General features: G+C 39.6%; 1 protein-coding gene across 1 annotated transcript; it reads right to left on the bottom strand.

Moving 5' to 3' along the window:
• Positions 1-335: 335 nt before the first annotated feature.
• Positions 336-23,606, bottom strand: NDUFA9 (NADH:ubiquinone oxidoreductase subunit A9). The gene is made up of 11 exons (XM_072331912.1): positions 23,485-23,606; positions 19,678-19,851; positions 18,309-18,406; positions 18,028-18,119; positions 13,707-13,848; positions 12,275-12,377; positions 11,631-11,698; positions 11,403-11,479; positions 9,232-9,327; positions 8,164-8,230; positions 336-5,312 (listed from the first exon to the last, which is right to left on the bottom strand). The coding sequence occupies exons 1-11, from the start codon at positions 23,540-23,542 to the stop codon at positions 5,142-5,144; spliced, it is 1,146 nt and encodes a 381-aa protein (XP_072188013.1). The 5' UTR covers positions 23,543-23,606; the 3' UTR covers positions 336-5,141.
• Between the last annotated feature and the right edge of the window lie 222 nt (positions 23,607-23,828).

The raw sequence follows: 23,828 nt of genomic DNA, 5'->3' as shown, positions 1-23,828 counted from the left end.
ATTGTAACGCGTTAGGCTCTCCCCATGCGATAAGTATTAGTGACTGTGCAGCCCCAGTGGGCATACGACCTTGGGTTGTGACGCTTAGGTCCTTCTCTTTGCAATAAGGATTAGTAACATGTACATTCCTAGTGGGTGTACATGATAGGCATAGAATATATAAGTGTGTATTGGCTTCAATAAAATTGCCTTTTACTGCTCACCATATTGGTGTCACCTTGGTAATTGGCCAAGCTGCGGTCTCCCAGAGAAGTCGAACTATTGCAGCATACAACACACTATTGAAGCATACAACAAAGTATCACTCTAATTGTTCTGATCCAACATACCGTTCTAGATACCTACTACTTTAAATCCATGGGACCTGATGGGGTGCACCCGTGGGTGCTGAGAGAGCTGGCAGAGGTTATTGCTAAGCCGCTCTCTGTAATTTTTCAGAGGTCTTGGAGAACTGGGGAGGTGCCTGAAGACTGGAGGATGGCCAATGTCACCCCAGTCTTCAAAAAGCGCAAGAAGGATGACCCGGGTAATTATAGGCCAGTCAGCCTCACCTCTGTCCCAGGGAAGGTGATGGAACAGCTTGTGCTGGATGCCATCTCCAGACAACTGGGAGAAAAGGAGGTTATCAGGAGTACTCAGCATGGGTTCACCAAGGGGAGGTCGTGCTTGACCAACCTGGTGGCCTTTTATGAAGATGTCACTCACTGGGTGGACGGGGGGAGAGCGGTAGATGTAGTCTACCTTGATTTCAGTAAGGCTTTCGATACGGTCCCCCATGACATCCTTATAACAAAGCTGAGGAAGTATGGGATAGATGAGTGGACGGTGAAGTGGATCGAGAATTGGCTGACTGGCAGAGTGCAGAGGGTTGTCGTTGGCGGCGCAGTGTCTGGCTGGAGGCCAGTGACTAGCAGTGTCCCCCAGGGGTCTGTGCTGGGTCCAGTCTTGTTCAACATCTTCATCAACGACCTTGATGAGGGGATAGTGACCACCCTCAGCAAGTTTGCTGATGACATGAAGCTGGGAGGATTGGCTGACACACCTGAAGGCTGTGCTGCCATTCAGAGAGACCTGGACAGGCTGGAGAGCTGGGCAGTAAGAAACCAGATGAGGTTTAACAAAAGCAAGTGTAGAGTCTTGCATCTAGGTAGAAATAATTGCATACACCAGTACAGGCTGGGGGAAGACCTGCTGGAGAGGAGCTCTGCTGAGAGGGACCTGGGCGTCCTGGTAGACGACAGGTTGGCCATGAGCCAGCAGTGTGCCCTTGTAGCCAAAAAGGCCAATGGCATTCTGGGGTGCATTAAAAAGAGCATGGCCAGCAGGTCAAGGGAGGTGATCCTCCCCCTCTACTCTGCCCTGGTGAGGCCTCATCTGGAATACTGTGTCCAGTTCTGGGCTCCCCAGTACAAAAAAGACAGGGATCTCTTGGAAAGAGTCCAGCGGAGGGCCACAAAGATGGTGAAGGGCCTGGAGCATCTCCCCAGTGAGGAGAGACTTAGGGAACTGGGTTGGTTTAGCCTTGAGAAAAGAAGGCTGAGAGGGGACTTGATCCAGGTTTATAAATACCTGAAGTGTGGGAGCCATAGTGGCGAGGCTGGTCTCTTTTCAGTAGTGCGTGGGGACAGGACTAGGGGTAATGGGCTGAAACTTCAGCATAGGAAGTTCTGCACGAATGTGCGCAAGAACTTCTTTACAGTGAGGGTGACGGAGCACTGGAACAGGCTGCCCAGGGAGGTGGTGGAGTCTCCTTCTCTGGAGATATTCAAGACCCGCCTGGACGCCTACCTGTGTGACGTGGTGTAGGGAACCTGCTTTGGAAGGGGGGTTGGACTCGATGATCTCTAGAGGTCCCTTCCAACCCCTATAATGCTGTGATTCTGTGATACTTAAAGTAAAAATAAATAAAAAGATCACTGTCTGACCCTTACGTTCACATATTCAGCCATGGTGTACAGGATACGCTACTAAATCAGAATGGAAGTTCAGAGTGGGATCGACCTTTTGTTGCTTACCTACATGAAATTTAACACCAAAATAAGCTAGACTGTGTCCTCTCTATTCTTGATGAGAATTTTCATATGCAACTTGCATTGAAATCAATGGAAGCTCCCTGCTACCTAGGCATGACATGCCTTATTCCAAGGAATGAAAAGCAAAAACAAACAAACAGCAACACATCTTTTATGCTTGTCCTGCAGTCGCCTCCTTCTCACACACATTTGTAGAATCATAGTATCATTTCACTTGGAAGGGACACTTAAACGACATCTAGCCCAACTTCACTGCTTCGAACAAGGACATCTAGAAATAGATCAGCTTGCTCAAAGCATGGCCCAGCCCAACCTTGAATCTGTCCAAGGACAGGGAATCCATCACGTCTCTGAACAACCTGTTTCAGTGCTTCACCACCCTGGCAAGTAATGTTACTGTAGATTCAAATGATAGCCAAAAAGTCATATGTTGACTGTGAAAATAAATAAATAAATAAATAAATATGATTACATTAAAAATTAAAAGGCATTTCAGGATAGGGTCACCACTCTTGACCTGCTGGCCACACTTCTTTAGACGCAGCACAGCATAAGGTTAGCTTTTTGGTCTACAAGTTCTCGTTGCTGGCTCATGTCCAGCTTCTCATTCACCAGCACCCCCAGGTCTTTTTCTTCAGGGCTGCATTCAATCCTTTCAACTGCCAGATTGTATTGGTAATTGGGATTGCCTCAACCACATGCAAGATCCAGCATTTGGGTTTTTGAACCTCATGAGGCCCACCTCAGCCCACTGCTTGAGCGTGTCTAGAACCCTCAGGATGGCATCCTGTCCCTCTTGGTGTGTCAACTACACCCCACAGCTTGGTGTCATCAGCATTTTGCTGAGGGTGCACTAAACCCCACTGTCAGTGTCACTGATGAAAATATTAAAGAGTATAATCCACAGCACTGACCACTGGGTGACAATACTCATCATCAATCCCCATCCAGACATCAAGCCATTGACCAACATTCTCTAGACTCAATCCAGCACCCAGTCCTTCATCCACTGAACAGTCCACCCATCAAATCCATATCTTTCCAATTTGGAGAGAAGGACACTGTGGGGTACTGAGTCAAAGGCCTTACCGAAGTCCAGATAGATGACATCAGTGGTTCTTCCCCTGTCCACAGATGCAGCAACAGAATCATAGAAAGCCACACGCAGGATTTGCCAATGGTGAAGCCATACTGGCTGTCCCACATTGCCTCCTCACCTTCCATGTGCATTAACACAGCTTTGAGGAGGATCTGTTCCATAATCTTCCCTGACAGAGATAAGACTGACAGGTTGGTGGTTCTCTGGGTCATCTTTTTTATCCCTTTTAAAAATGGATACAACATCACCTTTTTTCCAGTCACCTCATTGCCATAACTTTTCAAATATCATAGAGTGATACGGCTGTGTATCATGCACTGGCTGGATGGGGACAGCGTGCAAATAGAAAAAAATCCCAGAGACCCTGCAGAGATTAAAAACAAGACAAAAGCTATGGTGGGAGAGGAAAAGTGTACCTTGAAGCAGGGGACACCCTGCTGGCACTACCTATCAAAGCCACCATTAGGATGTTCCTTCTCCCTCCTTTCAGCTGTTTGCAGTCTCCCAAGGGTCAGTAAGTAATAGTGAACTTGCTTAGGGAGTTCCTGCTTCCCGCTAAGGGAATTATCTAAAATTGATGGCTGCGTATGTTGAATAAAACCCATAACCCTTTGCACTGCTCTGAGTGCACAGTTTGCTTGCATTTGCTCCTGAGACATCCTGTCTCTCAGATCCAAACGTACCCTGAAACAAAAGCATTTCACTGGCATCCATAGAATTGTGGATATTCAGGTTCTTCAGGTGGACACAAACCTGATCTTTAATTACAGTGGAAGTGACATTGCTTCCCTGATCCCCTCCTACCAAACTAAACCAGAGTGCTGTGAAGCAAGCAGTTATCAAAGAAAACCAAGGCAAAAAAGTTAGGTACTTTTAGCTACTTCAGGTTTTTAGGTACTCCAGAGCATGAAGTCACCCACAGCATAGTCATTACAGCCCAGGCTTTACCATATTTCTGTGCTCTATGTGGTGATTGTGAAACAGTTGAAAAATACAACAGTTTTCACAGCAATATGCAACTAAAATACATGAGCCACACATTAAATAAGCACTAACAAAGAAAAAAGCATGTAGTCAAGTATAATATAAGGATCAAATTATTAATAATATGCACTTTCAGATTGTTCAGCTTTCATACTGAACTGTCATATTTATTTTAAAGTGAATGAACTTATGTTATCAGAAGAAAAATAACCTATGCACAAAGGCCAAATCAAACACATGGCAGGATTTTTTTTTTTGTCTCAAGGTCCTACTTCCTCCTAAAAAATGACATTAGCAGCAGTAGGTTTTTGTGGATGAGGAAAAGGTGGAAGCTGTTAAATTAAAGAAACACTTTGTCCAAGAGTTTCACAATAGTATGGCAACAACAGAAAAACAATGAAATTCTGATCCTTGCCTCCAGTAAACATCATTATTTAATTCAGAAACTTCTGTGCTTTCCCTGTCCTTGACCCTCTTATTCTTTTCAGACTATTTTTTTCTACTCTGTTTTCATCATTTACTCAGTTCCAACTATCCACCTCAGATTTCTATTCCATCATTAGGGCTTCTACCTTTCACATCTTCATTGTTTGCCCAGTATATCCCCGTTCCTTCCTTACCACTGTCACCTCCAACAAAGGCAAACAACAGAAAGTTCTGAGGTGAAAAATACAAGTGTTTTTTTTTGTCACTCATTTCATCCCTGTTCTCAATCTGGTTTTAAAACCCAGTTTCCATACAAACCTCAACTTTTTACAGCTAATATGATTATCCTACTCTCCAACTCCCACTCATCAAAATATTTTAATGCTCACCAACTAAGTAAATAATATGTAAATTTGCTTCCATTATCAATTAAAGACAATAATTGTGCATCAGCTACAGTTTCCTGTAATTAAAAAGACAACAGTGCTGATAAAAGACAGTTCTCATGATTACAATATTTTACTTAGTATGTACATATTTCTCCAAAAGCTAGGTCATACAGAGACAGTTTAAGTGTTAAGTAAACACTTAAGAAACTGTTACATGGGATATGTCTTTGCTGGTTTTGCTTCCTCCAGCTCGGCATCCAACCAGCGGTATCTGCGGTGACGGCGAAGAACTTCAATTGCCTTTTGTTCTAGAGATGTTGGTTGAATACCCAAATCTTCCAAACCAGGGAGATCAGGCAATATCATGTCTGTTGTGTGAAACTTTAAAAAGAAAGGAAAAGAGGGAAGAGGTTAAAGAAAAAAAAAAAAAAAAAAAAAAGTGAGAGAATTAATAAAATGGACGACATTATTCACCTACCAAAAAAAGAGTTTTACGTGGTTACACCTGAGGTTACATTCATGAACACACCACTAGCATAAATCTCTGGTACTAAAAACATACAAGTATGTCTCAAAACATCTTCTACAAATGGCAGCTCTTCGGAGATTTAACTGCAGCTTCAAGGCTGCTGATGAAAGACCGTGGTATGGTAATAGAGGTTGAACCTTCCCACCAATATTACATTACATTTTGTTGCCATGTGATGGATGGCAGCCGAGCAGCGTCTGACATGGAAATGTGTAAGAAGGAAAGGTATGTCAATTAACTGCACCAAACAGGAAAAATGGCACACACTGACATTCGCTGATGCTTGCTGAATGTTTATGGATACCAAACATTGCTGAATGTTTATGGATGTTAGCACAGTGCAGCAGTGGGTGGTATGTTTCAGTTGTGGTGACAGTGGGTCACCTCCACTGCTGCAGATCTTTTACAAAAGTAGTCTACAGGCTCTTGATCATCACTAATGACAATACATTACTAATGGTGGTGACTACTTTGAAAAAACAGTATTTTGTAGCTGAGACTTGACTCTACCAAACAGTATCATTGTGCTGTTAGTATCTGTTTCCATGGATATAAATGGAGGCTTTACTTTCAGTGTGACCTACATACATGAGGTATTAAGTACCCAATGTACCTAGACAGCAGATACAGATCTTCTGAACCATTAGCAAAGAGAAAATAAATCTGACTTCAGATTTAGATTCAGGATTAAATAGCTGAGGCATACAGAAAGTTTGTTCATTCTCTCTTCATTGGGTCTACATTCCCAGAAGATTGCAGAGTGATAACCACAAAATTAGGGTATATGTGTACGTACATCTACAGTACATATATGCCTTTATATCCTGTTTTGACAAAAGACAGTAGTTCAGCATGTACTTCTCACAGGTTATCGTTCTCCATTTACGTTTTAGAACAAGGTTCTCTATAGTACTGTAGCAATTGGACAGAACAATACAATGGGAAAAGCATTACAACAGAGGTGTGATGACAGAAGGTCCAACATGATTAGAAAGGTGCTATAAATGAAGTAAAGAAGGTTGCTCACCCACATCAGAAGATTCTAGGTTTGCAGGGGAAAACTTCACCAAGGAGGGATCTCCAGAAGGAGATCCTTCCCCAGTGGTAGCCAGCCCTTAAATGAAGTCTAACTCCCCTTCTGGTCACAGAGGTGAATTGCCTTCACCTGTGCTCACAGGGTGGACTGGGTCTCTTCCTCAAGTGCTCAATCAGCGGTTCAGGCCATAACTCAGCAGTTCCCATACAAGTACAAATATTTGTAACCTTATTTCCAAAACATAAATGACTCGCACCTTAGAAAACAGGGTTATTTTACATCGCTATTTCTCAAAAGGTCTTTTATATTAGTCAGATCTAATTTTGTATATATCACTTAAAGAAGAAAGGCTGGAAAACAGGGAAACAATCCAGTACAGGAGGCACACAGAGAAACTCCTTTTTATATTACTCATCTATAAGTCAACTGAAATAGTTGCGGTGAATTGCTAAAGGTTTGTTTTATGAAACCTAAGTATGAACTACAGAAGCAGCTGGAACTGAAGCTTTCACGAGGTATTATGCTTACATCCTACAGTCAGAAGAACTACAATACCAACTCTAGCATAGGGGAATTTTCAGCGATTTGCAAGTAGGAAAAAAGGGTTGCTCTATAACACAAATAACTTTAACTCCTTTGTTATACATACTGTCCATATCTTTTCACAATTATTTCCAAACAGTTAGAAACTGCAGTTTACTTTATATAAAAATATGTGCAAACATGGAATTTAATTCCTTACAGCTATTCAGAAAGCATCTCTATGTATAAAACTGAGTTCTCCCTGACACGTCTGTCCCAAAGTTTTAGAAATAGAGTACTAGAATGTTAAAATGGGTTACTGACAAGTTTTTTGCCCACCTCCACTCATATACTCTGAGAATTTTGTTTTATGACAAACATGAAGTCTCAACATTATGTGTTCAAATAATAAACAAGAATTTTGGCTGTATTAAGCGCAGTTTAGTTTCAGTTGTTAAAGTGATTTTAATGCAGACATACATAGAAAAAACGGACTAGTTACCTATACATAGCATGTGTTGAATCAGGAAGACAAAGGAAAGGATCAACAAAGTATGTAACTTTTATCATTTTTAACACTTAGAATATTGTACTCTTTCCCCACCCTACCACATTACTTCTTGCTATAAAACCCTCTCAGTAGCTATTACCACTTTCTTAAACATATTTAGTAAAGAATGTTAAATATTTCTTTTCCACCAATGATAGCAGAAAGACCACATACTAAAAATACCTCAATAAAAAAAATCCAGTCAGTCTCTCTCTCAGCAAGCCATTCTAAAACTACATCAGAGGAATCTCCAGACTGCTTTGACAGTGTAACCCTCTGCTCAGTAACAGGTCTGGACAAATAACTTAAGAGTGAGATTGTAGAAGAGCAGCTGCAGCAGCTGCGCTGCAGGACTCAATCATTATTTTATGAAGGTTACATAAAAACACCTCCATAAAATTAAAATTGTTGTTCACTGTTCAAACAGTCTGAAATTAAATTTTTATAATCAAATTTTAGCCATTGAACTGTCCAAAATACTATACTATGTCATGTGTACACATTTGAGCACCCCTTAAACACAAAGCTAGAAATAAATTACAAACACAAAAGGAAACATTCCCCAAGATGAAACTGAAGGTTGTCCTCCACTTACTCGGTCTACTTTGTCTCGAGTTAACCATGGCTCAAATGGACTGATCTCAAAGAATCTTGCAATTAGACTGTAATCAGAAAGTGTTGAAAAGTATAGTTATTACCAAGATACAAAGAAGAAAACAAGAACTAGTAGAAATATTTCATACTTAGTGTGCTGTTCTTAAAAGCTACAAATTAAAGGAGTGAGCACATTCTCAGCTGTGTTTCTTCTAACTTTAACTGTTTGCTAAGAAATTATTAGTAGAATGGTAGAAGGATTCTAATACCAGTGACATTTTTAGCTTTTTAGTTAGTATTGTACTAAAATGGACTAGACTGAGTACCCAAGCATAAATGTATCACAAGCAAGCAGAGGGTGATCTTCTGAAACAGTTTACTATTTTACATAGCTCTTCAAAAGCATGTCTGACCATACCTTAAGAACTACGCCCAGGCTCAGACTTTCACGACCCTTTTTCATTCATTATTTCTCAATAGGCATGATTTTGCAGATCAGTTTCTCCCTTCAGTGTCCAAAGGGGACAAAGCTAACAGCTAAAGAGTTGTTCAGTACTTGCAAATAGAACCTGCAGAACTCATCTACTGGAATGCACTGAAATAATGCTATACCTTTCCTTTACTACTTCCTTATTTGCTATCTTTTAAATGATTCTACTTTCCTCACATTGTAGCCAAAATGTATGCTCACAACTACATTGCTCAAACGTCTAGGCCAACAACTCACTACAAATTTACCTTATTTACTGGCTGAAATGGAAACAAAGGGCTGAACTAGAAAATCGAGTCAGGAGCTGACAGCAGCATTACCTTGAAAAAATGTCAGTAGCATCTTCCTTGTGATACTACTAAGTTTCATTTAGTTTGCTACTGATTGTCTCTACTTAAGGACCTTCTGCTAATTTCTTGGTTTAGCCAAAGCAAAGGGCATTCAATACCTCTGGAATAAACAGTTACATTAAGTTCATTACAACTTGACTTTTTATCCACTAGCTCATCAGCAGTGCAACAGCTATTTATGCTTCTATGATGCTTGATAAATTCTTAGTGGCTGAAGTGTTCCACTTACTGATACAGAGGACGTGGAAGCGGATACGGAAAATATGTTCGAAAAGCAACTGCATAGACGTATTCTATCATGTCATACAGCAGGTACCTATTGGGTCTGAAAGAAACAACAAGCATTATGGTAAGTTATGTATTCTTATATATTTGCAACATGAGACAAAAATGAGAAAAACATCCCCATCACCCTAAGCTAATGAAGGGCCTGCTTTCTTCAATTTAAACTATTAGCCAAGCTTGTCATTTTCCCCACAGAAGTGGAAGAAATTTTGACTCTCAGTATTCTACCCTGTTTGAAATGGGCAAATTAAGTAAAAAAAAAAATTAAGAGGGAGAGTAATATTATACACCACGAGATTGTTTTATCATTGTGTTGGATGACCCTGCCAAGGCACTGGCAGCAGGGGGGATGCAGAGATTGCTGCTGTAGGAAGAGTTCAAAGGCTGCCTCATGCCAGACACAGCCAAATCCAGTCACAGCTGAAGCCATCAGTCAAGCTGATTCTACTCTGGGAAAATGTATTTAAGGAAAATTCATGCAGTACAGTACAAGGAGTGACGGGGGAAAAATAATACGTCATAAACAGCAGAGGGAACACTGAGGTCAGAGGAGGGGCAAGAGGTGCCCCTCTGAAACCTCTGCACTCTGTGGAGAAGACAACAGTGATGAAAAAGGAAAAGAAATGTGAGGAAGGAATGGCAGACAGGAATTGTTATGGAATGACTTGATCTGCCATTCCTACTTCCTCATACCACATGGGATATATGATTTGAAAGTAAAACTAAGCCTCAAGGAAAAGATGGAAGAAGAAAGGTGGTAGTTATTTTTGTTTGGCTTTTTTTTTGTATTTACTTCACACTACTGCAATTTATTTTAACTGACAATAAATTAGTTTTCTCCAGGTTAAATCTGTTTTGCCCATGACAGTAACTGGCAAGTAGCCTCACAGTCTTTACTAATCACCAGGATGGAGGCACATATAAAATATATTTTATCAGCCTCTAAAGCACAGCCTTAATATCCCTCCCTCCTTCATATAATGACTGATTCAAATTCTGAATACCAACCACTAAGCACTGGGACAAGACTGAATCTGCAGAATTTTACTTAACACTCTGTAATGCAAGAAAGCTAAGAAACCAGGAAGTAAACAATAAAACTCATAAAGATTTATTAACAAGAAATCTTGTATCTCTGGTAGCAAATGATTGCAAGGAAATTGACTGACTTAAGTTTGTGTGACTAAGAACATGCTGCTCTCTTCAAAGGCAAGATAAATTTCCCAAAAGAATGCATGAAAATGGAAGTAAGGCAGCAGACAATCTCCAGCACATGTGTAGTAGTTTAAGAGAGCCATATGCCACTAGGAGTTCCCATTCCTTTCTGGTTGAGATTTCACCTTGGCATTTATGAAGTTACACTACATGAGTACCATCAGAAAACAAGTTTTTTTGCCCCCACATTTCAATATTCTCATACATATACAAAGATAACATAAAAAGCCAATTTTACTTTCATCATATTTACTTTTCAGCATATAACATAGGAAGACATATCTGAGCAACTGAAAAAAAAAAAAAAAAGCAGGTGCGCAGCATCAATTTTTAACTTGGCTTATTAGAAACTGTTGCTGTTCTTTTCCCCTATCCACAAATCTAATGCACCTTTCACCATATACACTGGATGGAGACTAATTCTAGCACTAGATATTAAAACACAGATCCATGGCATTCGCCAGTTCATTTTTTCTTATTGCTAATGACCAGTTCTGACTCTTGATATGGAACCTCTGTACATAAAACATACAAGTAGTGAATATTCAAGGTGATTTTTACACAGTTTTACAAGTTTTACACAGTTTTTTACCAAAGCTATTTCGTTTGGTTTGACTTACTAAGACTGACTATTTCTGTGTGCATTTACATAACATCAAATGCAATAAGGCCTAAAGTATGATTTTCAGAGTACTCTCAAGAAAACCTTGACTAATCTTTCCTCCCAAAAAGGAGGTGAAATTCACTGCAGCTGTGAGTGATACAGAACTACCTGTACTGTGCAGCATGTTAGGAAAACAAAAACAACATCAAAAAGAAGTAATAAAAAAGAAAGAAAAAGAAAGAAGTAAGTAAAAAAGAAAAAAAAAGAAGTAAATTAGAATCAGAAAAATAACCTACCCAGTCAAGGCATATGTTTTTCCTTTAGCATCAGGATCCTTAATTGCCTTAACAATTGCCTTTGCTACATCAACCACCTGTGAGAAAGAGGTAATTACCAACAAAAAACATGAATGCATGAGTAGATCCACAATCCCCTCTTCAAGAAGTGATTTATGGGGAGAGAGAAAGGGGGGAAAAAAAAAAAAAAGCAGGATATGAAATTGTCTTAGTTTTAGGAAAACTTACATATACTGGTTGCTTCACTGTTTTTTTGCCCAAGGAAATAAGAGGCACACCACCAAACCAGCGCATGTCTAATGGAGAAAAAAAAAAGAAATCTGTAAATGCTTTCAGTAAGGAAATAATCAATACACATTTCACTAAAAAAGAATTGGAAAGAATCACCACCCACATTCAATTTTCTTAACAATCATTGGAAGGCTATGTTTATTGTCCCTCTAGAGTGGTTAAGAGGTACCTCAATTTTGCAAGAGAAGTAGCCTCTACTCTGTACAGTCCAGCAACTTTAATGGTGATATGAGTCAGTACTTTTGGTTCCATATGAGCCTAAAACAGGCCAGGCATTACCAAACTGAAAAGTTAATTTCAGCTAGGTTGACCAGATCTTAGTTCAAGACAATCTAAATAAAAAGTAGTAGTAAATAACACCAATCAGCAAAGTTTCATTTTGACTTTGAAAGAATTCAGGATGTACCATCTCATCACAAGATAAATTTTTATTATTTCTCTGTTACACATCTTAATGATACACAGAACATTTATGATAAAAATATACCTCCATTTTTTAAGAGAAGGATGATTTTTCCCCTCTGTTCTCTACATACAGGTATACAAACAAGACACAGATTTATTATTTCAAGAATACATACTCGCATAATGATTGAGAAATCGGTCCTCTCTCCCGAACATCTCAGAGGGCTTCATAATTACAGCATCTGGAAATTCTTCCCTTACTGCTTTCTCTCCAACAGCCTGTCATTCAATTAAAGTGTCCATATAAATTAGATCCATTCTGAATATATTAAAAAATATATACCTTTTCAGAATCTACTGCATCTTGACTATAACACTCAAGGACCAGTAGTAGCACGTAACAATTGTTATCAAACTTGGTCTTTGAGATGTTTTGCTAAAACAAGCCTCACACACTGTTCCCAAAGTCCCATAAACACATAGATAATTTATTCTATTTGAGTTACAATGCAATATCATTAGTGAATGGATGCCCATCAAAAGCATCAAAGTTCCAAAAGGAAGCAGCTCTCTAGACTGTGTTAGAGGAGAGTTTGAAAAGAAAAAAAAAACAACAAAAAACAGGTTTAACTGACCCCTACTATACTTTTAGAACACTGAAGCACTGCTGAAATAGAGAGGGGGAAAAAAAAAAGTGGCAGCTATCTAATTTCTGCATGGGACTGGTAAATACAGTAAGGACTAAATATCCTACAGAGCCATTATGCAGAGAGCTACAAAAATTTAACCCGAGTTTTGGAACAAAAATTCTATTACAATAGGCAGAGTCCCACAGGCAGGACAAAACGAAACAAAAATAACTGAAACTGAGATAGGACAACAGCTATATAAAAAAGACAAACGTAATAGTAGAAAACTATACCTCCTAACAAGGAAAAAAAAAAATATAGGAGGTCAGAAACAGACTTTAACATTTTTGTGCAAGAACAGGTAACAATTTCACTACATGGACCTGTAACTCTTTTTGCTGGATTAATTTTGATATCATCTACTTATCTGCATTTGTTAATGCAATTTGTTAAGTCATTTCAGCCTCAGATGTTAAACTTGATATCAGACTATCAGAAAACTATTTCTTAACAGCATAATTGTAGATGCAAAAATACTCAGGTACAGAAGAAAGAAATAAATGTTCAATTTCTGAAAAGTATTTGCCGTCAAAGCACGTTGAGTACTTAAGATAATTTCTAGCCCCAACAAGCACAGTAACACAAAAATTCTTCAGCTGGAGAAAACATGCCATAGAATCATAAAGGCTGGAAGAGACCACTAAACACTGACCCTATCACCACCATGCCCACCAAACCATGTCCCTAAACTCCACATCTACCACCTTTTTCTTGAAAACCTCCAGGGACAGTGAATCCATCACTTCCCTCAGCAGTCTGCTCCAATATATTACTTCTCTTTCTGATAGTAACTTCTTTCTAATATCCAGTCTGACAGAGTAAATCCACATGCAGATTTCTTTCAAAGAGACTTTGTTGTAAAGAAAAACAAAGATAAAAGTAGGACATGAAAATACATTTTAAAAGACTCTAGACTTACTTTATTTCTCAGATATTTGGAAGGACTCTTCATGCTAGCATTTAGGTGAGAGATATGAATAAGTGTTTCCACACCAGCCTCTCTAGTTATCTTGGCAATACTTCTAGGAATATTTACAAATTCATCTTCAAAACTGAAGTTTCTAAAACAAAGCAAAAACAAATTTTAATTTAAGAGCAACTGATAGTACAACCAATTGCCTACTAACCAGTAGCAATCATCACATATTACCTGAATATACTAAAAAAAAAAATTAAAAAAAAAAAAATCTATCTTTATGCACTTTGTTAGAAAGTCTTTTTGTGAAGAATTCTTCATATAATACGTACATAAGACAAAGAAACACAGCAGAGAGCCCCTAACCTGACTTTTCATCTGGCAAGATTAAATCAGAATGAATAACGGAATCACAGGATTATCAAGGATGGAAAAGACCACTAAGATCATCCAGTCCAACCATTAACCTATCATCACCATGCCCACTAAACTATGCCACTCAAGTGTCACATTTACACATTTCTTGAACAGCTCCACAGACAGAGACTCATCCTGGGCAGCTTCTTCCAATACCTCACCACTCTTTCTGAGAAGAAATAACTTGTGTTCCAGATACTTCACCAGCTTTGTTCCCTTCTTTGGATGTACTTGAAGGCCTCTATATCTTTATCATGGTGAGTGGTGCAAAACAAATACAGTGGCCTCACCACTGCCACATACAAAGAGAATATCACCGCCCTGGTCCTGCTATGTCATTTTGGGTACAAGCCACGATGCTATTGGCCTTCGTAGCCACCCAGACATAGTGCTGACTCATGTCTAGATGGCTATCAGCTAACACCCCCGGATCCTTCTCCACCATGAAGGTTTCCAGCCACGAAGCCCCAAGCCTGCAGGACTGCATGGGGCTGTTGTGAAAAAAGTGCAGGACCTGGCTCATAAAACTGCCACAGCTCAGATATCCATATCACCATAAGGCCTTCCTAACTTGTCATGGTTTTACTGTTTTTGTTAATAGTATGCCACATCATAACATCATGTAGTACACTGGGAGCTAAAGAGTTAACTCTCCAGTTAAAGATACGTGTCTCAGAAGAGAAGAACTACATTCTACATACCCCAAAGGACTTCTGTTTTCATTTTCTGTTCAGAGGGAAAGATAAAACTGTTCACACATCAGGCACTGTCCCTCTTTTCTCTTCTGCTCAGCCTGACTAGACGTCTGTCTCAGTATTAGAGTAAGGCCTTCAGTTTTCAGACACTCACTTTCATTTTATTTTTTTATTAGCTCCAATTCCATTCTATTATATTGTAATAGTGTGTTATTTTGCATTCTGATACCTTATTTAGTAAATTAGTTTGTTTCTCCTCAGATCATTGCCACTGTTTTGTTTTTAGGTCCATCTCTCTAGATTATAGAAACATGCCACAACATCTCTCCCATAACTATGGAGCTTTGAAACAACACAGTATACACAGACCAGACTGTATACTAATACTCAGCAAGGAGGAACACCTCTAACAGCAGGCTTTATTTCTTTATTCCTTTTCTGACCTCCACTTCTAATCATACTTTTTTTTTTTTTTCCCCCTGCTTATGTTTCCCTCAGACTCTGGGATGATTATGCTGGTTAATCTGACCTCATGTTTAATAGGCAACACAATTTTATAATAGGGTTCCAGCATCACCACTGCTATCAATATGGTACATAAAAATATGTAAGGACTTAAGCAGCACAGTAGCAAATTCTGGAAAACCTAGAAGTCCAGAAGGCATACTAAGAATCCTCTACCTTTGATGCTGCTGAAACTGAACAGAGCAACAAGATTTGTTCTGCTAGTTTATTTTTACTAGAATTAAACTTTCTGTTGTTGCCTCAATTACTTTCACTAAATAAAAAACAAAAACAAACAAAAAGAAAACCTTTCCTTACATAAATCACACTTTAACATGAGTTCACAAATATTGAAAGAGGAACTGCACATATAAAACAAAGGGAGGTTATACTGCTCTTCAGTCAGTGTTACAGACTTTTTCCTTTACTCCCAAATGAAGAAATGAAGACATTACTTCTGTTCTAACAGCAATATCATAGATCCATAGAATTACCAAGGTTGGAAAAGACCCAAAAGATCATCCAGTCCAACTGTCCACCTATTACTAATAGCTCCCACTAAACCACGTCCCTCAACACAACATCCAGTCTTTCCCTGAACACCCCCAGGGTCGGTGACTCCACCACCTCCCTGGGCAGTCCATTCCAGTGCCTGACCACCCTTTCTGAGAAGTAATACTTCCTAATGTCCAGCCTGAATCTCCCCTGCCATAGCTTGAAACCATTCCCTCTGGTCCTATCACTAATGACAAGAGAGAAGAGGCCAACCCCCGCCTCACTACAACCTCCCTTCAGGAAATTATAGAGGGCAATGAGGTCTCCCCTGAGCCTCCTCCAGGCTGAACATTCCCAGCTCCTTCAGCCTCTCCTCATACAGCCTGTGCTCCAGATCCCTCAATAGCTTTGTTGCCCTCCTCTGAGCACATTCCAGGGCCTTAATGTCTTTCTTGCAGTGAGCAGCCCAAAACTGGACACAATACTCAAGGTGTGGCCTCACCAGTGCTGAGTACAGGGGAACAATCACTTCTCTGCTCCTGCTGGCAACACTGTTTCTGATGCAAAACTTTTATATAAACCTTTATGTTCACAACTGATTAACACTACATAATAATATTGAAAGTTTTGTAAGGATTTTTTTTTACCTATACCACAAAGTCAGAAGAAGATATAAACGGAATTAAAAACACAGAATTGCTGAATTGTTTGTGTTGAAAGGGACCTATGAAGGTCACCTAGCCCAACAACCCTGCAATGAACAGGGATATCCTACATCTAGATCAGCTTGCTCAGAGCCTGGCTGTCTGACCTTGAATCTGTCCAAGGATGGAGCATTCATTACCTCCCCGGGCATCCTGTTCCAGTGCTTCACTACTCTCATCACAAAAAAAAATAATAATAAAAAAAAATAAAATTCCTTACATCCAGTCTAAATTTCCCCTCTTCTAGCCTGAAACCATTTCCCCTTCTTTTATCACAACAGACACTGCTGAAGAGTCTGTCCCCTTCTCCCCTTCTTATAGACTCTCTTTAAATACCAGAAGGCTGCCACACAGTCTCCCCAGAGCCTTCTCTTCTCCAAGTTGAAGAGACCCAGCTCTCTCAAACCATCCTCAAAGGCGAGGTGTTCCATCCCTCGAATCATTTTCATGGCCCTCTTCTGCTGCAGTATTTCTGTCTCTCTCCTGTACTGAGGACTACACACCTGAACACAGTACTCCAGGTGACATCAGCATAGAGAAGCAGGATCACTTCCCCAAACCTGCTGTCCACACTTGTTTCAATCCAGCCCAAAAACACTGTCAGATATACAAAGCCTCAGTTAAGTTAGATTGGATGGTTTTTCCTTAACTAAACTGTTAGACTCCAAAACTGGGATTTAAAACTTGACATAATGATCAAATGACTGTTCACGAGAAAACAAGTGCAATAGAGACTTCAGGTCTGTCAACATCCATGAAACTGAGATCAATGTTTAATTGTCTGCCATAGTAGCAAAACTACATACAAAGGCAAATAACACAGTTAATTTGTTTTTGTATTTGACAGTACTGCACTAACAAGTTTTTCAATAAAATAAACATTTCCTAGAGAACAGGAAAATCTTGATCACAGCCTTGATCTACTATAGTATAGTAGACTACAATCAATCATCACCCCAAAGTGACAGGATAAAAGCCCACTTCTGCAAGAAGATAAAGGAGCCCACAGAAACCTACAAACCTCTGCCAAATATAGAAAGGCATGGAACACCATAAAAGCAGTAAATTTATCAATTAATGGAACAAAAGTGATATACTAGAAAATTACAGAAAAAAAAATTCTCAGGAGCAGATTCTAGCTAAACATTTAAATTGCATGAACTTGTATATACAAAACTTCAGTTACACCTTTCCATAGATGGCAAAAATAATGTCAGTGCCTCTACATACTGCACGTGCCGTAAAAAAGTGGGAATAAATATCACACAGTATCACAGTATCGTGTGAGTTGGAAGGGACCTTAGAGATCATCGAGTCCAACTCCCGGGTTTCGAGCACTCTGTGTAGTGAAGTGGCACTTCTACCCCCTGTGCCACAGGGGGGATTCAAACCCCGGGCCACCAGTGTTGCAGCAGCAATTCTACCACCGCGCCACCGGGGCACACAAATATCAATGCCTGTAGCAAATCTATGCACATAAAGGAAAAAAAATGAAGAAAAGGTTATTACTTTGTTTCCCATTCCTTTCCAACAAGATTAATGACCACATTACTGTGCTCCACGGCTCTTCGTGTAGAATCTTTGTCCTTACAGTCCCACTCCTGTAACCAGAAAATAAGATGGAAAAGAGATGAGATGGTGTGAAAATAGGTATAATCAAAGAAAACTTTCACACTGTTTCCATTTTGAGGCTAAGCAATTGCTGGAGTTCTGAGTTTGAGAATGATTAACAGACCACTTTGTAGAGCAATGTTATTATATTTGATCTGAAGCCAAAGCAGAAGACTTACTAAGAAAAGAAGTTGCCCCAGGTCACCCATCTGTCGCAGATACATAAGGTCATACTGATCACAGCGATAAGGTATGATTACTTGAGATCCAATGCGACCTAAGCATTAAAATAAATAAATAAATAAATAATCATTTATCTAAGCTACTACATGCCTAAAGAGATAAAATTGGGAATGTACAGTATTTTTTTCCCCTGGCACTGAAGCACAACATAATCATCCTGAGCAGCTACCTGCAAAGCCAAAGGTAGCAAAGAAGCAATTTTTTGAATTTAAAACATTATTTCAATTATTAAGCTAGTAGGTACTTGAATGAATAAATAACCAAATAAGCTTGTAAAACAACAATAACACAGTGTTTGCTATAAATATACTATGACACGTAGAAACGTGCCACACTGAAGGATATCTGCATTTTTAAAAGTTGTAGACGGAGAAGACAAAAAGCAGAAGAGTTACTGCCTAAAACTCAAATTCAAAAAAGATAATTCTAAAGAATTCCAAACAAATTACTGCAGATTTAACTATAATTTCCTAATAGTGCCAAAAGCAAAAGAATCACATACAGATTATATGTCTTCTCAGAGCTGCCCTTCACAAACTGTAAAAACAGTATGTGAAGGTGTTATTGTTTTATGACTTTGGGTTATGGATATTCCACATCATATCACAATGTAGTGCACTGGGAGTTAAAGAGTTAATGCTCCAGCTCCAGGTACCTGTCCCAGAAGAGAAGAACTACACCTCCCAGAGGACTGTTTGCTGTTCTGTTACCATTTCCACTCAGAGGGAAGATAAAAAACCTTTTGTAGTTTACTTGACCTTCCTCCTTTCTCTTCTGCTCAGCCCAGCTAGACATCTCGCTTCAGCATTAGAGTAAGGCCTTTTCTTTTCAGACACTCATTTTATTTATTAGTTTCAAATCTAATTACATTGTATTATATCATATTACAGTGCATTATCTTGCATTCCAATATCTTATTTAGTAAATCAGTTTTGTTTCTCCTGAGATCAACGCCAATGTTAGGCCCACCTCTCTACCCTCTCCCCTCTCTCCCAAGGTGTGGGTCCCCCTGCCCCACTAGTCACAGAACTGGGCTGAACCAGCCTGCAAACCACTGACAGAAGGAGACTGATTGACCTCAATGACTACAACAGTCTTCATGTTTCTGAATTACCTAGATTAAAACAGTTTTCACTAATTGCCACATCTTGGCACTTCACCAGACCAAATAGAACGAAATAATCACATTTCAGCACTGCTGCATTTTTAAGACCCAAAGTGCTATATAATTCTCTGTAACATGAAGAAAAACTGACATTTGTCTAAGCACTTAAACTATGAATTGGTATTCCTGAAGAACATTACCTAAACGATTGACAACATAACGCCCCAGGAAACCTGTAGCTCCAAAGACAGTGGCCACAATGCCACTAACAGAGGATCGTCCACTTCTCCCATGAGGGATCACTGCATGATGAACTTGGTGGTGCTGCTGCTGCAACACAGATGGCACCACAGATAATGCAGAAATGCCAGAGCCTACAACACAAAATGGGAGAGCATTTAAGACAAGCAGAAAATTATCAGTGTCAACCCAAAGTTGTCTGGTTTTGTATGTGCTTCCCCCCCCCCCCGCCTCATTACAGACCTATTTTATTTAGCCTCTACTAGCTTGATATCCCATGTCAGGATATTTCAGAAACATCTGGATAAATCAGAGAAGCTTGAGGGAGATGCAGATTAAAAAAAAAAAAAAAAAAGACCAAACTAAAACAGAGAAGTGAAGAGCGAAAAGGAGCAGTCTAAAGCTACTGGCTCCTAAACAGAAATTAAAACTTAACTGGCTATCCTAAGTATTTGATGAATGAGATGAGACACAGAGGTTAAGCACAAAAACTACATGCTACATACAGGTAGGCCTCACCTGAGTATGCTCCTGGATCTGGAAATTACGAGAAAGACATAATAATCATTCTAGATGTAGTTAACCAGACTTTTTACTTCAGTCTAAATGTAGCAAGTTCATGTTAGGGGAGAGAATAGTCCTCCCATATCACAGCTCTGGAGTACAGAGAAATTAACAGATGCCATGAGCAAGATTCATGGTGCCAAGAGCATTGACTCAAAGCTGCTTTTGTTTGTTATTTTGTTTCGTCTTTCCAACAAGCTATTGAAAGTCAAAAGCCACAAAAAACAGACATCATTAGGATACTGATGTAAATTGACAAGCTCCAAGAGGAAGTTTGAAGAGAAACATGTCCATTCCAATCAAGTTAGACAAAAAGAAAAAACTCCACTTGCAAGAGATTTTTTTGAATTAGAAGAGTTGGATGTTACTACATGTCCATAATCAAAAAAATAAAGCAGCAGATGAAATGTAGAGCACATAAACACACTACAGACATCCTGCTCTTCACAAAACCAGACTATAGCAGCTATCACTGAAAAATAAATAGAAAACCACTAAGTAACCTTCCAAACTCTAAAAGATCATGCCCATAAGGCATTTTCCAGATAAACAAATTTAATCTTCCCAACATAAGGCTAAGTAACAAAAACCATCGAGAAAACAACAAGACAATTTTTCCTAATATATGCTAGAATAATATGAATTAGGAGATTTAAAAAAAAAGCTTACATACAGAGGGAGCTAATTTTGTCCAATAACAGCTAGGTATTGCCAGTTAGTGGCATGAACGCTGTAAGCACAATGTTAAGAAATAAAAAGGAAAAGGTACACTTGGAGATAAGTTATTCATGTTATCTGATTTAAACTAGAGAATCCAGCAAGACCTCAGTGCCTGAAGGTGCACCTGTGCCCAAAAGTTTGTCTCTCTCCTCTCTTCTTATCCTACAAATTAGGAAAAAAATAATAATAAAAAAAAAATCAAGATACCATAGTTCCAACTTCAGGACAAAGGCAATTTGACACTCACTTAAAGAAACAAAGCAACCAAAGACATACATTTGGACTCAAAATAGCATGTTGGTTTTCTCAAGTAATGTAGTAGGTTCATATTAAACTTCACAATATCTCAAACTGAATTCTAAAGCATATGCTAATTCATTGCTGCTGTATTCTCGTATTATCTTCACATTGTCTTTCCCATCAAAATCTTTGTGTTCTTCTCAAGAGAATTACAGGGAAGGTAGTCACAGAACCACTGGGGTTGGAAGGGACATGTAGAGATCATCTATTTCACTCTCCTCTCCCCTACTAAAGCAGGTTCACTTCAGAAGGTTCAGAAAGGACCTAAGCAGGTTTTCAGTATCACCAGAGGAGACCCCACAGTCTGTCTGGGCAGCTTGTTCCAGAGCTCTGTCACCCTGAATGCAGCTTTCCCCGTGTTCAGATAGAGCTTCCTGTCTTCCAGTTTCTGCTTATCTTAAAGACATTATTGTGCTATTGTCGCAATGTTATCTGACACAAATTATACAAATACATAACCTACATACACATAAAAATCTTGTCTCACTAACTTAAACAACAAAGTAAACTCACATATGTAAGCAGGACTGTCTGCAGGATACTATGTACAGAATTAAGCCCATAGCAATGTAAAAGGTACCTAGAAAGCAAAGTCCAGGTAAGCACAAGTGCAAGTGGAAAAGATAATACAGAGGCAGACAGCTGAATGAACTTGTTGCCTTCATTTTTTCAGTGTTCTAACAACCATTTTTTGTTATCTAACTTATTACTAGGAGAAACAGACCTGTAGAAAAGAAAAAATGACTGAGTTCTTTACATCCAGCTGGATTCCTTCAATTGTACTACACTGCATGCTATAAAGCATGCCAAAATCTTGATGACCAACTGCCCTTTTCATTACTTTGTCCATATAGACATCTATTTTTCAACAGCTTATAAAAAAAAAAAAAAAAACAAAAAAACAAGAAACAATATCCTGCTTACAAAATCAACAAACACTATCTTTGTTATTCTAACCCATTTAAGAACAAGAAAGCCAATCTGAAAAATTTCTACAAGCATCTTCCAACTACTTTATGGTTTCTTTGCTGTTATTTTTGAAAAAATTATTTTCATCAAAAAAGATCCAGTTATTATCATGTTTTCTCCCACCTTTGTACATACCACACCTGATACCTGTCCTACAGTGAAATTTCTTCAGAGGTGTTCTATAATTACGTAAAGATTTTAACAGTGTATCCCCACCTACGGTCACATAATTATTGAAACACTTTAAAAAAAAAAAAAAAAAGAAAAAAAGGAAGTAAGAAATGAAAATAAAAGGTTGACTTTTAAGGATATCTTTGAGACTCAAACACAGCAAGCTAGACTAGACTTACACGCTAGATTTACAACCACTGAAGGACCATGGTGTATGGTGTGCAGCCCAATCAAAATGCAGGACAACACAACTTAAGTGCCTCATGCACCTTTCATAACGCATGTTAACATTTCCAGACTAAACAGCACTGCTTAAAGCTTTTTGACGTACATTCGTGCATAACTCAGACTCGTCCAGGGACCCGTTCTCAGAATTGTACGATTCCACCTTCATCACTAACCAGAATACATCTGTCATTAGAATTCCTGCCTATTTTTACCATCCTCATCTCAAGCAGCTTATGAACACCAATATGAATTAAAATACTGATAATAAACCACCACCGTATTTCTCCTGAAAAGACACACTGCTGCAACTAGAAGTGCGTTAAGCTCTTAAACTTCTATCACCCAACTAATTCTATTTGCTTTCTCCCACTTTTTACAACAGAGGCATACATAGGAAATCCATGAAATTGTAATTCGTTCTATTCTGGCACCAAAGATCCACATCCAGCGTTCTATTTGCTGTCAGTTCCCGTAAAAAATAAATGTATTGTACAGCTATGCCGACAGCTAGTGCCCTAACCGATCCCCTACAGACCTATGGGCTTTATAGTATAGTGTCATGACGAAAGGAAGCAGAAGTCCAGACGATGTCACGAACGCCCGCTAGGGCCAAGCTGGCTTGCTCCCACATTCCTCCTGGGGGAACGCCGTAGTAAGAACAAGGAGGTAGATAGTCTGGGGCAGGCATGGCAGTGGGCAGCGCACCCACAAAGCGCCGCAGAACTGACAGACCCTGTCGCAGCCTGAGCTGTAGAAGGCAGAGTGGAAAGGAAGCCCAGCGGCGAGCGCCATTTTCGGCCGGCGGTCACACTCACCTGCCCTTGACAGCAAAAGGCCGCGAGAAGACCTAGAGCACCAAGCAGCGACCGCCATCTTCCCTCACCCACAAATCCCCGCGCCAGACGGCGTACGCGCAGGATCAAACGCAGGGCTAGCGCATGCGCAGAAACGCTCGTCTTTGAGCTGGGGGGAATACTCCGGCTAGCAGTGGCCGTGAGTATGGCGCTGCGCTCTCTTCGCCCTCCGCTAGTGTGACAGTTCCGCGACGGGGCTCGTCAGGGGTAGGGAGCTCGAGTAGCTCAGCTTTTGGACTGGCAGCTCTGGACAGTAGGAGGAAATTATAGTGGGAGTAGGACCCTCTGTTGTTTGGGGTGTGTCT

This window comes from Excalfactoria chinensis, chromosome 1 (assembly GCF_039878825.1).
Source record: "Excalfactoria chinensis isolate bCotChi1 chromosome 1, bCotChi1.hap2, whole genome shotgun sequence".
In the NCBI taxonomy this organism is placed as follows: Eukaryota; Metazoa; Chordata; class Aves; order Galliformes; family Phasianidae; genus Excalfactoria; species Excalfactoria chinensis.
This window is presented reverse-complemented; position numbering and strand designations above follow the sequence as displayed.